The sequence below is a fragment of the Eublepharis macularius genome, chromosome 11 (assembly GCF_028583425.1).
Source record: "Eublepharis macularius isolate TG4126 chromosome 11, MPM_Emac_v1.0, whole genome shotgun sequence".
NCBI classification, from domain to species: domain Eukaryota; kingdom Metazoa; phylum Chordata; class Lepidosauria; order Squamata; family Eublepharidae; genus Eublepharis; species Eublepharis macularius.
Window position 1 is genome coordinate 12,297,382 of NC_072800.1, and position 16,470 is coordinate 12,313,851.

The 16,470-nt window shown below is 44.9% G+C and overlaps 1 protein-coding gene across 2 annotated transcripts in view; it reads left to right on the top strand.

Annotated features, from left to right (window-relative positions):
• NR4A3 (nuclear receptor subfamily 4 group A member 3) overlaps nucleotides 1-16,470 on the top strand; it is a 35,053-nt gene that overhangs the window by 5,161 nt on the left and 13,422 nt on the right. For both annotated transcript variants that reach the window (XM_054991998.1, XM_054991997.1), the window contains 2 exons: nucleotides 4,522-4,651; nucleotides 5,999-6,171. In XM_054991998.1, coding sequence (XP_054847973.1) covers nucleotides 4,522-4,651; nucleotides 5,999-6,171 — 303 coding nt within the window. The remainder of the gene's footprint in view (nucleotides 1-4,521; nucleotides 4,652-5,998; nucleotides 6,172-16,470) is intronic.

The following is a 16,470-nucleotide window of genomic DNA, read 5'->3' on the forward strand; positions in this document are numbered from 1 at the left end:
CCTCTTCTGCTATCTGTCCCAGGATTTTTCAACCCAGTCCAATTAGTTGAGACTGAATCCTAGGGGAACACATGCAGGGCCGGCGTCAGCATTCCTTGAGGTGAGGCAGCGGCCAGGTCCTGGAGCTTCAGATGGGGCCCTGCTGCCACTGATTCCCCCAGCCTGCTCACGAATAAGTGCTCTGCCATCAGCACTCCTGGCTGCACGTGCAACCAGGAGAAGGGTGTGCAGGCGATGCGAGGCAGTAGCGCTTAAGGCTGCAGCTGTGGTGTCCAGTGCAGTTGGAGAAAGGGCGTGCAGGTAGTGGGACAGCTTGCGAGCAGGTGGGGGAAGGATTCATAAGCAAGGGGGACATGCGAGCAGGTGGATCGGAGAGGGGAGCACAAGGGAGGAGCTTGGCAACGGGAGGAGAAGGAGAGGGGGGCCCTAGATTTTGCTGTGTCTGGGACCCCCCCTAAAACTCGGAACCAGTCCTGCACATGCATCCCAATTTAAGTCCCCTTGCCGTCAGAGTTCAGTGCTGTATTGTCTTGCACACCCCTCCTAAGTTTCCCGTCATCAGGTGGTACATGCCACTGGAGTTTTATGGCTTTGCCACTGATCAGTGTTATTTCACTGCGAAGACCTGGGGTAGCTGGCCTACAGTTTCTACAGAGTTCTTTCCTAATATGATAAGCAGTAGGCCCTGTATCACCTTCATCGCTTTACAGACCACCTCCATTCCATTCATGTTCTGTCTTTCTTCAATACCAACAATGCTCAAGATTCTTTCTTTGTGCAAACAGAAATGTTCTAAGTCTAAAATCTAAATGTTGAAAAAAGGGTAGATGGGAAGGAAGAAAGGTTGGGAAAGGGAGAAGGAAATTCTAGAATTTGGATTATTCCTCCCTTTCTTCTGTAATGTAGATGCTGCCATAGTATTCGTCCACTCTCATTTCTTTACTATCACATTGTCCAAGGTGCTCGGGGCAGCATATGCCGGGATCTGTTTGTGTCGTGGCTGAACAGGGATTCTGGGTCTTCCTAGTAGAGGTAGTTATTCTGAGGATGAGAGAGACCAGTTATGGCCTGATCGCTTCTAGAGGAATAAATCAGCACATGTTTCATTTCCTTTCTGTAAATAGGATTGTCAGTCATTTTTCGCCCCTTGTAAAAGAAAGCATGAGATTCACAACCCCCCTGGCAGCCACTTTGTGATTTCAGTGGATAAGCAGAGATTGGCTGTAGATGGAGATTGGTAGGACATTCGGGACAAGTTTGAGACAGGGGTTTGGTGCCAATTGAAGCAGGTGTGAAAAACTCCTGCAGGAAAGATGTTTAGAACCATGTAAATTCGCCTGGCTTACAGGAAGCCTCAAGTCAGTCGGCGTTCTTCACTGCCTAGGTAACTTTACATCTGGTGGAGTAAGCTCCGGTCCAGAAGAGCTCCTGCCACTCTAGAAGAGCAATCCTAAGCAGGACTTCTTACAGTCTTACTCAGATCTATTCAGTGTGGCTTACTCTCACAAAAGTGTTCTTAGGATTGCACTCTCTTCTAAGGTACGTGGCAGCCTTTGCTGGCTGGTGGCAGCAGGTTAACGGAGCTGCTCTTCTTGAATTGAGTAATTGAGTGCTTGGATTCTCTGGACAGGTTACCATGCTGAACTTTTGCCTTTTATACCCCTACACCCTTTAGCACTGTACAAATGTTGTTGTTGTTATGATGCTTTTAACATCTGTGTCAGGTAGAGCAGCAGAATAGCAAGGCGTTCCCAGTTCAGATCCCACTGCAGCCTTCAATGACCTATCAAGTACAAGTTTATTCTGTGGTTTCTCCAAGGTGCTTCGGGGCAGTGTACGTGGTTCTCCCTTCCCCCATTTGATCTTTGTGGGTAGGTTAGAGTGTGATTTGCTCAGCGTCTCTAAACCACCTTCTGTGGTGGAGTGGGGATTTGAAAGCAGGTCTCGCCGTGTTTTAAGTAATACCTAAGCAAACTTTGAGCCAAGCTACACGTGACGAATGACACTTGAACGGCAAGTGATATTCCTCCCTGTTCCTCCTTGTGGAGGGCAAGTGAACAGGGAGGAATACACATGAGTCTGTTCACTTGCCGTTCAAGTGTCATTCGTCACGTGTAGCTTGTCCCTTACAGTGCAATCCTATGGAGAGTTACTCCAGTCTAAGGCCATTGACTTCAATGGGCTTAGACTGGAGTAACTCTCCATAGGATTGCACTGTTAGTCTTGGCTTCCTCCTACGATCATCTGCAATATGTGGGAAACTACACTGAGCTGCTTTTGCAGGGTTGTTGTAAGGGCTGCTGAGATAATTTATCTGAAACAATTTGAGCACTGGAAAGTAACGATATTCCTTAATGGAGAAAACAACAACTGTAATAATACTAGATTTATATACCGCCCTTCAGGACAACTTAATGGCCACTCAGAGCGGTTTACAAAGTGCGTTATTATTATCTTAACGAGAATCACCCTGTGAGGTGGGTAGGGCTGAGAGAGCTCTGAAAGAGCTGTGACTGACCCAAGGTCACCCAGCTGGCTTCAAGCGGAGGAGTGGGGAATCAAACCCGGCTCTCCAGATTAGAATCCTGCCGCTCTTAACCACTACACCGAACTGGCTGTCTCACAAGCAGAGCCAGTGAGGTGTTCGATTCCAAGTGTAGGACTGTGATCAGGAAGGCCCATCTTACACGTGAGCTTGGGCCAGTCACTCTCTCTAACTTAGCCTACCATGCAGGGTTGTTGTGGAGATAAAATGAAGAAAAGAGAATCACATACTGTGCCCTGAGCTCCCTGGAGAAAGGGAAGGATGAGTAAGTGGTAGGTCAATCCTCGCCCTCCTTATTATTATTAATACGCCATAGGTTCCGAAGTTGGTTGGTTAATTTATTTTGCACAGTGTATGCCTACACCGCAACCTGTGCTGAGTTACTCCAGTCTAAACTCTTTGAACTCGATGTGCTTAGGCTGGATTCACTCAGCATCGGATTGCGCTGTCAGAGTTTAAGATGGGGAGGCACACAATTTTTTGCGGTAGACTGTTCTCAATATTGAAACGTCAATGACGAAAGAGCACAGTTCACCAGGACTTCTCCTGTGCATGCGCTATTGCAATGAATAAGAGCCACGCATGCAGCCATTCGTTGCTGTAGGACTTGCACGGGGGAACTTGTGGATGGCTTCTGCTAGATGATGATCTTGCTTCTGCTGAAAGGAATGGGTGCCTTCCTATGGCCTATAGTAGCATTTAGTAATATTGCCTATTGTTTTTAGTACTAGTTTAATCTGTATGTTATGCAATAATACAATTGCAGTACAATTTCTACAGTGTCAGTGGCCAAATTCCATGCCTATATTGTTCCTCCTCCATTATAGTTTTCTATGACAAGGATTTGGTCCTGTATTATAAAAAAAAATTCCCAAATCTTATCTGCAGTTTTCAGGATATGATATAATGTTATTTTACATATATAAAAATGCGCAATAGCATTTAAATTTTTTATTTATACAAACATCCCTTTTGTGCAAAAAATCTTTCTATTTTTTGATGTTTCAAAATACTACAGTATCTGTTTTGGTAATCTTTACAAAATCAGTCTTGTGAGCTAAATTTTTAAAAAAAACTGCTTGCAAAATATTCCATAAACCTTTGAAGGAACAAAACCTGAACATGATTTGGCAACTTTGGGGCAGTTTTAAATCTGATTGATTTCAGTGGCATCTGAACAGTTTGCTTAATTGAAAAAACTGACTTGAAAAGAGTTTAACTTTTGGTTGATCGTGTTACTTTCATTTCTGTATTGTTCTGAATTCTGGCTCCAGTCCTAGGGATGCTTTCCTGGGAGTAAACCCCAAATGAATTACATGGGTCTTTGTTCTGAGTAGACCTGCTTAGATTGCACCCTCTGGCTCTTAAAAAAATTGCCTGGTATATTTATATTTTGTGTGTATATATGTGTATGTGTATGTACACACACTATATATATATATACACTTATTTCCATGTCCATCTTTTAAAGATGTTTTTATCTATCTTAGTGATTTGCTTTTCTAAATTTTTTAATTTTCTTTTTGCTGATTCTAACTATGAATGAAATCAATTTATTTTGATATCTAGCAATAAGGATAGCAAAACAATCACTCTTCAGAATTTTGATTTTATTTTAATAAGGTCAGTACTAATCAGGGGAATGAACCAAGTAGAAAATTGTTCCCAAAGGAACATTAAAAGCCAAGCTAATCTAATCCCCAAAGGTATGATACAACGACCTGGTAATTTCAGATATGATTTTATCAGTTAGGAACTGGCTGTCTTCTGAGCCTGGCTTTGGAACCATCCTGGATGATTTTCATTGTCAGTAGCTAACACTAATAAAATTGTTTTTTCCTGGAGGCTACTGTGTTAGGAAATTAATTTTATCTAATTATACGAATTGCACTGTCGCTTCTCACGTGGTAATTAAAATGCAACTTGTCAGGACCCAGCTCCTCACGTTGACTCTTTTCTGCATTGTGTTTCTCTAGAGGACAGTTCAGAAAAATGCAAAATATGTTTGCCTGGCTAATAAAAACTGCCCAGTGGATAAGCGCCGTCGGAACAGATGTCAATACTGCCGATTTCAGAAGTGTCTCAGCGTCGGCATGGTAAAAGAAGGTAAAGAGTTCGCTATTATTAGCCCACACCTCAGACTTACTAAAATGGCTTGCATTTGAAAAGAATGACTCCTTCATTTTACTCCTAAATTTTAGAAATAACAATGAATGCCCTTGTTCTTACTTGTTTTGCAGTGTGGTAGTCTCTTTATTTATGTATGTAGGATCTCTTTATTCCAGGTGACAATGTGGTTCTGTAAAGCTAAAGCATCATGCTGAGAAGCAAAACTTTTTAAAGCAAGGCTTTCTGTCTTCTTTCTTGCGGGGGGTGGGTGGGTGGGTTGCATTGCAAGCCATCTTGTCTGTCCTGATCCTATTCTGTTTCTACAAACTGAATGTATATACTGCTACTTATTTTCTCCTCAAAAGCAATAAGTAAACATGTAGGCACTGTACAAATAAATAGTCATGATTATGATTAGTTAGGGCTGTCAGCTTTAATACTTGTAATACACAGATCAATCAACTAAAGCTTTAGATGATTAATCAATGGTGCCTGTTTTTTTAGAAACCCTGTTATGTTTTAAGAATATTTTGGTCCTTCTGTTTTACTGTAATGGAAAATAACAAAGAAAATATGAAAGATAGCTCCATCTATCCATAAGCAATAGTTGTTACCTTTTCTTCATTGCAACTTAATGCACATTTCCTTCAATATCTCAGAAACTAAACCGAAGGTTAGGCAATATACACATTTATTTAAATGTACATTATTACATAAACAGTTAAAAAACAAATGATTAACTAGATGTGATTAATTTTATTAATTACATATTTTAAAATGGTAATATTAACTCTGAGTATTTCTCTTGATTATAAAGGAAATGAATCGCAACCCTGCCCATATTTCCCCCCCCCCCCAAAATTGTGATAAACTGTGGCACACTTTAGACTTTTCCAGGGTGCCTTCATTAGTATTTCATTTCATTTTCATGCACACATGTCTGTTATATTTATGTACAAATCCAAGTGGGTTTCATTTTAGCAGATACAGTGTGCATGTATAAAACTTGAATATACCCGAGCTTAAATGGAGCAAAACTCGCATGAGAAATCTAAGAAATGTGTTTAATCAAAAAGTGGAACATCATTATATGCAACTTAGGTCCTTAGCAAATGCTGTAGAGGAGCTTGAAATAAATGGGCTCCTAATGTTCGCGTGTCCTTGAAATGAATGACTCTGGCATTGATGTGCCTGTTTAAAAAGACTGCTGTGTCTGTTTTTATTTTCCTTGTGTTGTCCGCACTGAAACCCTGACCCTCCAGTGCTCCTTGGTGCCCTGTCGCAATTTGCCCTGGGAGCCTTTGAAGACTGATTGCTTGTCTTTCTTTTGCCCTCCCCCATCAGTTGTCCGCACTGACAGTTTAAAAGGACGACGAGGCCGGCTGCCCTCCAAACCAAAGAGCCCGTTACAGCAGGATCCACCCCAGCCCTCCCCACCGTCTCCTCCCGCCAGCATGCTCAGTGCCCTCATGCGAGCTTTGTCCGATTCTGCACCCCGAGAGCTTGACTACTCCAGGGTAGGTTTTGTGCTTTTCTGCACGTGAGTGGCGTCTATTTGATTCGTCTGTGGGTGCTGCAGGTAGAGAAAATGATCCATTTTTCTCTCTTGTGACGTTGTCTCAGCCTCGTGCTCAGATTGTGGGGACCGCGCCAGATGTTGTCGGGAGTTCTGCCGTGGTTTTGAAGCACGGCAATTCCATTTTTCCCCCAGGGGTTGGCCAAAGCAAAGAGGAAGGTGTTTCATGCATGGCTCCGTAATATACAGTATGGAAACAAGAATGCAGCCACTTCAGAGTCTTGGTGATCTTTTATACAATTATTTTGCCTTCGGGTTCAGTATAAGGCTATGATCCTTTTTTACTGGAAATTTCTTCTGAGTAAACGTGCAGTGGCTCAAGCTGCAATCCCCTGCCTTGTAAAGCAGAAATAAATCCCATGAAAGCCGGTTAGTTTATATTGTTCAGAATGAAGTGTATGGAGTTTGACTTCAGGTCTTCCACAAAACCAGTAAGCACTCGGGGACCCCAGTCTCGTCAACAAAAGTTGAGATGTTGCTTGAGCTTTCACCGAAGTCAGTACTGAGACCATAAAGGCTGGAAAATGTAACATTGTTCTGAAATAGGAAAGTTCTTTCCCTCTGAATGCAAAGATATTTCCTGATTTAGCAAATCTCTCGCTTTGCATTTTTATTGGAACTCTTGTTTTTTGTCTGTTGATTTTATTTAAAATGTGGATGCAGTGTTTGGTAATTTGGAGCACTGAAGTATAAATATTTTCACTTGACCTTTTAATATAATATTTATTAAAAGAGCATTAGAGATAAAAGAAAAGGGAGTCCCCCTATTCTAATATTTCCTAAGTTCAAGAAAATTCTATAGGATCTATTTCTAAGTAAGCTTATGGCAGGCAATGCACTAGATATATTTGTATTTATATATTTATTCGTTCACCATGACTCATTTAACCTGTTTTAGTCCAGCTTCTATTCATTTCAGCGAAACACATGCAAAAGTTCTTGGTGAATACTGTTCTTATTCCAGAGTAATTCAGAATTTAGCATTTTAGATTTCACTGGGACATCCGGAGTTCTGTTGTCCCAGTCTAAGTGGCTTTTGTTGATTTCAGCCTAATTTTGCATGCCTGTGTTGCCAGGGAAATTAACCCATATGCACAGTGAATCTAGGGAAATGAGTAAGGATACCATATGTGCTTAGGTTTTAAATAGTAACATGGAAGTCTATAGATTTTATGCAAAGTGTTCTTGAAAAAAAGTCTTGTTACGGGTTCTGAAATTGCCAAGAAAATCTATAGAACAACTAGGCAGAATAAATTCAAATTCTGCTTGATTATCATTTGTTATACCAAAATGATGAACCTTAACGGTAAAGAAATAGAGAGAGACTATGAAAAAGTGAAATTTTAAGCTGTAGTTCACGGTTCCAAGTCTTCTTTCTGGTTGCTGAAGATTAGAACTTTTTAAAAAAATTAAATTTAATCAAGCTTCATGCAAAATATGACTATAGTAGTGACAGCTCTACACATAAGCGCCTATTAAAAGTTTCCAAATATCTAAAAGTTCGTGCACAATTGTTGTCTATATGCCCTACGTTCAAATATTGGTAAAGTTGTAAGGTCCTCAGTCTACTGAATTATGGAAAGTGGGCATTTGCCTCTCCCATGCTGTAATATGAGATATCAGCTATAGTATAAGGGCACGGAGAGTCAATTGAGGACTAATACTCGAGGTTTACCTTAGTTTATAAACTTTAGTAAGAAACACTGCTTTAGTAGTGTTGGAAACCCACTTTGCAAACTGGTCTATTTATTGTAAATAATTGAGGGAGAAATATAATAATTTTATTTAGGTGACATGCTCTACTTTGCCTAGTTCTAAAGATGTGCTAGATAAACATAGGTATGCAAAGTCATACCCAAGTCTTTCAATGTGTTTTACAGGCAGCTTTGCCAGTTCATAATAACTGGGTCACCCCTGTGCAGAAAAGCACAGTATACATAAACTAAACATTAGGCTTCCTAATTTGGATTATTTTGACTTGTTGATACTCTGTGTTTTAGAGCGGGTATTAATTTACCAGCCCATAGTAACTGTATATTTAGAAACCTGATTTCAAAAAGCAGTCGCTAGGAGGAGACTCTTTAAAGGGCATCAGCCTAATTCGGGTCTCCCACCTGTTTTTTGCGCTGGTGCAATTCCTCTTCAGACACGAGCTGTGCAAGGGACATGTGAGCCAATCCTCAGATGTTAAAATTCTCTGTTCAAGCAAACCCCAGTCTGATTTCAGGGGAAATTCTGCTCGTTCGGTGATTTGGGGTTGAGGGAATAAAAAATAAAGCAAATAGCAGAGCTCTCTTTAGAACCAAGGTTATAGATCCACAAGAGTTAGCCGTGTTGGTCTGTAGTTGCAAAATAGTAAAGAGTCCAGGAGCACCTTTAAGACTAACCAACCTTATTGTAGCATAAGCTTTCGAGAACCACAGCTCTCTTTGTGAGATGCATCGATGCATCTGACGAAGAGAGCTGTGGTTCTCGAAAGCTTATGCTACAATAAAGTTGGTGAGTCTTAAAGGTGCTGCAGGCCTCTTTACTATCTTTAGAACCAAATGAGACGTTATGTAGGAAACATAGATTTCCAACTCTGTCAGTGCCTCCCAAGAGGAGCTGGAGGGGCATTTGCAAGGCAGAATCAGAAGGGGAGGGGTGTTTAACCCTCTCTTTGCTGGCTGTTTGTCTCTTATCAATGCCTGCTCCCCCAGCTGGGCTCCAAAATCCAGGGGGTGGCATGTTCAGGGAAGAGTTGGCAGGAGGCAGAGGTTGAGCACATTTTCTTCTCTGAAACACCGTTCTGTGCCTGATGAGGGGACCTTTGACTGTCTAACACTTACACGCTGGGAATTTTGTTGGTCTTTAAGGGGCTACTGGACTCAAATCTTGCTGTTTTATGCCTATATTTCCTGCTGGGATGATATGACACACTTACGGAGATAATGTCTACTAACTCTTTTACACAACAGTCAAGTCAAATACTCTTCATTTCTTTAGCCCAGTAGAAAATATCCCTGGGACTGATTAGGGACTATCAAACATGGCTAACACAGTGATTTGGGAACTAAGCTGGCCTCTAGTTTCATTTCGAAACAATTCGTATTTTTTAAAATTACAAAAGGAACTCGTGGAGGGCTTGAGATGAGAGAGATCAAACAGGTACAGGGGTGGGGTCATATATGCCAGAGTTCTTGATGGCCCCTTGAGGGGTTAACTCGGCTATTTCCCTGGTTGAAAATGGCACCTCTGACCTGATCCTAAGCAGAGTCACTCCAGTCTAAGCCTGTTGATTTCAACTGGCTTAGACTGGTGTAAGTCTTCTTAGGATAGCGCTGTAAGTCCCTGACAGGAAAAGAAGGTGGCATCCTTGGATCTTTTTCCCTGCTTGGGCTTAAAACAGCTCACAGAGGCTATTTTTTATTAGAGGATTGCCAGGAGGGAGAGTTAACCCTCCCCTTTTCCCACGCCATCACGCTGATTCAGGTCAGGCCTCCCCCTAGCTTTTTACCGGGGCTAAATGGCACGTGAGCAGAGCGCTCCTCTAGGGAGTCACTCCAGTCAAAGCCCATCAAAACGAGTCCCTGAGGAGTCGGCGTGCCCTGTTGGAGTTTCAGCCACTTTTTATGGTGTTTGGTCCCGTTTGTGTGGTAGGAACCAAATTTTACAATTTCCCTTCTTTTCTTTTTTTTTAACCTTCATAGACAACGAGGACGATAAATTATAGTATGCAATGCCGGAGGATTTTGAGCAGGTTTTTTTCCTTATCTTGTGAGTGGACCTAACCTAAGTAACGTTGGCAGGTTGCCGCCCAGAATTCTCTTTGCTAAAAGTGCCCGTGGAGCAAGAGACGCTGCTGCTGGCAGCAGTGGGTGCCAACTCTCCATTCCTCCCTGACTCTCATTGTTCGGTCTCCTCCTCTGCCTACCATGTGGCAAAACTGAAGTTCTCCTTGCTTCGCAGTTGGAGGAGAAGGGACAGCAGTAGGACCTGGGAAGGTCTGGAAGGGAAGGCACTCGCCTCTTCCGGCAGTGACAATCAAATCCTGCCATTAACAGAAAGCTTAGATTTCCAGATTTCCTCTTGGAAGCTTCTGTGTTTTCATCAGGGCTTTTTTTCTGAAAAGAGGTGGTGGAACTCAGTTGGTTGCCCTCGGAGAAAATGGTCACATGGCCGGTGGCCCCGCCCCCTGATCTCCAGACAGGGCAATCTCAACTCCCCTCTGTCTGGAGATCAGGGGGCGGGGGCCACCGGCCATGTGACCATTTTCAAGAGGTTCCGGAACTCCTTTCCACCGCGTTCCTGCTGAAAAAAAGCCCTGGTTTTCATGGTATAATACCACTTTGCTTGCTTTCTGTGTTTTATCCTAGGGCAATAATGTAATGCTACTGGTTTTTTGAGTAGGATTGCCAATTGCCTGGAGGAAAAAAATGTCCTGCCCCTTTAATCGAGGCTTAACGGGGTGTTATTTACTAGGTAATGTTATTTACCTCCAGGCCCTTAAAAGCTTCACCTGCCCATTTCCACACATGAAGCCTTTATTAAAGGGACTGGACATTTTTCTCTTGGCATGTTGGCAACTCTGGTTTGGGGAATTATTGCAGGTTGCTCAATTAAAACATTTCTTTTAATAACATTCCCCTGCCTTTGCTCCCGCCCGTTTCCATATTCAGCTGGTACCCTGGCACGCAGACCGATACATGGATCATTCATTATACATTACTTGCTTAAGATTTATCGCCAGAGAGGCGAGTGTTGGGAAGTTGGCTGGGATCACACAGAAGCTTTGCTTATGAGGAAGTGTGTCCGCACATCCTATTTCCATGGCACTGTTTGCTTCTCTCCCATCTTCTGCATCAGCAGGAAGAGATAGGCCTGCCAAACGAACAGGAGCCAGGAAAAAAACCCTCTCCTTGAATTCTAGTGAAACTGGGAGAGTGGGTGATAAGAAAGGACTTTGTCCAAAATTCTCAAAGAGGGAAGTAAGCAGAGTTTGGTATATCAGCATGGCAGCAGTGTTTAATTAATTGGTCAGATTAATGGGTGAAAATACTTTGATCAGTGAATAAGATCCCATGTGAAATTGTGGAGACCACAATCAGCAAAGCAAAGTATGTTCTTTTTTTCCCTCCTTCCAAACAGTCCCTTAAATTCATATGCGACTGGATGCAGTTTTCATTGAATGATTAATGTCTTCAAACTCATGGGTCTGATCAACTAACATTGACTGGGTGGCAGTCCCACCGACCAGGTGTACACTACCCAGAGACTCTGCATGTACTTGAAAATATACTTGGATGCCTTTGGATTCCTAAAAGTAGCTCTTATAGACCATTTGGCAAACATTTACCCTTACCTGACTTATAAAGAAATGTGGGCCACTAACAATTATAATCTAAAAATAGATTTTTGGTGGTCCCAGTGAATTAAACCAATGAAGTAGGATTTACCCATTCAGTTAATATTTTCTTGTTCCTTTTTAGTGTTGTTCAGTGTTTTGGTTAGGCATGTTGTAATTTCAACAGATACATTGTACGGTGTGTAGTGTACAAATTTTAACCTCCAAGGAAGGCCTCTTGGCTGAAACACATTTAGTTTTGGTATACATGTATTTTATGCCATAAATGATTGTGCCTGGTCCTAGGAAAGATTCCTGCGAAAGCGTGACATCCCCATGTATATAAGTGTAATTATTTTTAAAAAATTATACTAGGGGAAGGTACTTTGATATGTATCCCAAATTGATGGATTTTATTACGTGGTTTTTAATATTTATATTCAATTAAAGATTTGGTGATTGAATAATTTTTTAGCCTTTTGGCGTACAGACCTTGATATTATCACACACAAGGTTTCTTCTTTTTTCAACCTTCTTGGTTACCTGGTTTTTGCTGGGTTAAAACTATTTCCCCCTTTTGGTTTTATACCTGAAAATGCTTCAAGGCAACGTGAGACGATGCAGCCGCCTCACCTCCTCTATAGCTGCCTCTGCTGCAACTTGCATGGTTCTAGTTTGGCCTCACAATAATAACAACAACAATAAAAACATTTGATTTATATACCGCCCTTCCGGACAACTTAATGCCCACTCAGAGCGGTTTACCAAGTTTATTATTATCCCCACAACAACAGTCACCCTGTGAGGGGGGTGGGGCCGAGAGAGCTCTGAGAGAGCTGTGACTGACCCAAGGTCGCCCAGCTGGCTCCAAGCGGAGGAGGGGGAAATCAAACCCAGCTCTCCAGATTAGGCTCCCGCCACTCTTAACCACTGCACCAAACTGGCTAGGCAGAGGTTGGGTGGGAGAAGATGTGCAGAAAGATCCGCGAAGAAGTGGAGCAGGAGACAGACTTGGAGCTTTCAAAAGGGCTGTCGTTTCATGAATCACTCATGGGCAGAGGAGCTCTCTCAGTGTTTCTGGGATGGGGTCTCGAATCACTGCCCCCCACCCCACCACTGGGGTCAAGCAAGACACAGCTCTTAGTCTGCGCAGGGTTGGCGGGAGCCTCTGCTGCAGCCGGAAGCTGGTTGCCCTGGCCTCTGCTGCAGGCCCCAAACTGGGCAAGCAAGAGTGGCGGCGGCGGCGGCGGCAAGAGGGGAGCAGGGGCCTGTGGACAGTTCGGGGCGGGGCGGGGGGGCGCTATCATGGGGCCGGGGCAGCTGCCCCAGCTGCCCACTGGCTAAGATTTTCCCTGTTTGAACCAATGGTGTTGGAAGTCATTGCAACGACATTTTACTGTTATTCACTTGCTTGGGTTCCAGGTGTGATAGTTCAAAGCTATTTCCCTCCCCTTCCCAGTGACATGCCTAATTAAATCTAGAGGTGAACATGAATGCTACTCGTAGAATTGCCTCTCTTTTCAGTTATGTTCAGGGAAGTTTGCATGGTTGGGAGTGAGTATGCCTTAGTCAAAAGTTCCTGCCTTAAGTAATGTGATTAAAGTTGGCAAGTACCCTTTTCCTTGCAAAAAATTCTCCTTCCCTGCTCTTTTCCCCCTGCCATGGAAGACTTAGCAATAATTTTTCCCCAGTGTGGGTAAAAGCATCTGGGAGCAGGGCTGGTGCCAGCATTTCTGGCGCCTGAGGCCAGATGCATGTCCCCGCATGTGCACACACCTAGACTGCGTGATGACATCACTGCGCATGATGTCATCATGCAGGGCGTACTGCTGCGAGCCGGCTGCCCCACTGGCAAGGCAGGCAGCTGGGACAACATGTGGGTGGCCTCCCAGCCCTCCCGCTCAGTTGCCCCGCACCACCCCAATCGCCTGCTGTGCCTGGCTAGCCCACAGCTGTGTGCTGGCGGCAGCATGGGGCAACAGAGCGGGAGGGCTGGGAGGCTGCCCGCTCAGTTGGTCCACACTGCCACTGCCAGCCTACACTCCTGGCCAGGCACAGCAGCTGTGGGCCAGGCGCGGCAGGCGGCTGGGGCGGTGCACGTGTGCCCTCCCAGCCCTCCCACTCAGTTGCTCCATGCGCCACCCCAGCCGCCTGGCCCGCAGCTACTGCGCCTGGCCAGGAGCGCGTGCTGGCAGCAGTGGCAGCACAGGGGAGCTGAGCGGGAGGGCTGGGAGGCTGCAGCAGCTCAGCTGTAGGCCAGGTGCGACAGGCGGCTGAGGTGGCATGCGGGCAGCTTCCCAGCCTGCCCGCTTAGCCACCAGCGCTGCCGCTGCCAGCTCCGCAGCACGCCCCCACCCCCGGTCAGTGTTCGAGGCGGCTGCCGGCACCACCTCCGTGGACACGTCGCCCCTCTCTGGGAGGGCAGTGGGAATTTGGGGGTAAAAAATGTATGAGGGAAAATCCGTCCCTACAGCTGCTAGTTGCAAACAGCAAAATGTCTTTGGGGCAAATCACAGAGCAAGGTTTCATGTTCAGTTCTGCCCGCTGAAAGATGGTTAATTGTGGGAAAGGGGGAAAGGATCACCACCCACTTATCCCCCAAAGTAGCTTGTGCCTCATCTGCCTTGCCACTGTTAGGCATAAACCTGGGTTCAGGAATCTCCATTCTCTACATGGGGCATTTCTGGAGTAAAAATGGCTTCCCTGGAGAAACTCGCATGGACCTTTCTCACAGAGGATGCTAATGGATGCCTGAGAGGAGAAGTCACTTTTGTGACACACACAGAATCCAAACAGGATCACATGCAGACCCTGCAGAGGATGACACGTCATCACATTTTGAAAGCTGGAGCCGGACGGTTGGATCCAGCAGATTCATTCTGCCAGCAGCGACCAGGAGCCTTGGCCAGCACGAGAGGCCTCAGAGGAAAGCATCACTGCCAGGGAAAGGGGCCCCTGGCATGCCACCCGGGCCGTTAATTAAAAAGCAGCTGCTTCTGTGGAACAATTGCCTCTGGGCTGAAACCCTGCGGGCCTGTCCCTCAGGGCGCACCTCTCCCACACCCTCGTCCATTTATATCTTACCTGGTAAAATAGTAGAAAAGAGCAACAGTCCAGTAGCACCTATAAGACTAACAAAATTTGTGGTAGTGTGTGAGTTTTCGTGAGTCACAGCTCCCTAGATACCCTACCACAAATTTAGTCTCATAGGTAGGGTTGCCAGCCTCCAGGTAGTGGCTGGAGATCTCCCAGAATTACAACTGGTCTCCAGGCCACAGAGATCAGTTCACCTGGAGAAAATGGCTACTTGGGGGGGGGGGACTCTATGGAATTATGCCATGCCAAGGTCCTTTCCCTCCCCAAACCCCACTTTCTCCAGGTTTCACCCCCCAGATCTCCAGGAATTTCCCAACTTGGAGCTGGCAACCCTACTCACAGGTGCTACTGGACTCTAGCTCTTTTCTACTGCTACAGACAAACACGGCTACCCATCCTGGTAAAATAGATTTTTCAAGCACTACAAAATCCATATGAATCACCCAGAGAGGATAAGGGACAAACTGGGGTGAGGCATTTCAGGTTGTCCAGTGTCTTGTGCTGAGGCTGAGTGAAAATGAAAAAGTGAGGGAGCCTCAGTGCTAGTTAGGTGGCTGCCACACTGTACGTACTCCATGGACAGGAGAACACCCAGTAGGAAACCCCTCTGAGTGTGTGTCCCCTTCGCCACCCCTCAGAGAAGACTCTGGAGAACAGCTTCTGATGACCCCAATCAAGCTAGACTGCAGAGATCAATTGCCCTGGAGAAAATGGCTGATTGGGAGGGTGGGCTCTGTGGCTTTATAACCTGCTGAAATCCCTCCCATCCTCAGACTTGGTCCCCCCCCCCCAGGTTCCACCCCAAATCTCCAGGAATTTCCCAAACCAGAGTTGGCAACCCTAGTGGAGGGTGGTGGTTTGCAACTTGGCTTGTTGCAAAGTTTGAAATAAGGTTCATAAACTCACTCCCCAACAAGAACTGATCATTAAGCATCTCCAGGCAAGCACTAAAAAAACCCAAGAAATAATCCTCACGGAAGGCAGGAAAGGGCAACTTTTCTAAAAGGCCACAGAACCCTGGGAAGGGTTGGTAGCGCCGGGACGGAGCTCTGGACAAACTGGTGTGGCACTGGCCTTTTTAAAGTAGAAAAATAGGCCTTGAAGGAGATGGAAAAGTCCACACAGAAGATTCTGGAAAGCAACTGGCTGAGTTGAATGATCTGTGAACTGCATTATTATTGCTGTTGTTATTGCTGCTGCTGTTATATTCTGCTCTCCCTGCAGAGCAGGCTCAAAGTGGATTACATCACAATATAAAACAGGCAGCATAATAAAACCAGATTCAGTTTATAAGATCCAGTGGCACTCCCTCCCCAAAACCCACGGGGCAGGTGGTGAAGCATGTGACGAAAACTCACTGTAATTACTGAAGAAGTGAGCTGTGACCAGGGCTTTTTTTCTGGGAAGAGGTGGTGGAACTCAGTGGCGGAACTCAGGACTGCACAATGATGTCACTTTGGGCCAGCTGGAACAAGGGGGGAGTTTTTTAAAGTTTAAATCACCCTCGGTGAAAATGGTCACATGGCCAGTGGCCCCCCCCCTGATCTCCAGACAGAGGGGAGTTTAGATTGTCCTCCATGCCACAGTACAGTGCGGAGGGCAATCCAAGCTCCCCTCTGTCTGGAGATCAGGGGGCGGGGCCACCAGTCATGTGACCATTTTCAAGAGGTGCCAGAACTCCGTTCCACCACATTCCAGCTGAAAAAAAAGCCCTAGCTGTGACTCATGAAAGCTCGTACCCTACCCCAAATGTTGTTAGTCTTTTAGGTGCTACTGGACTCTTGCTCTTTTCCACTGCTACAGACAGACTAACACAGCTGC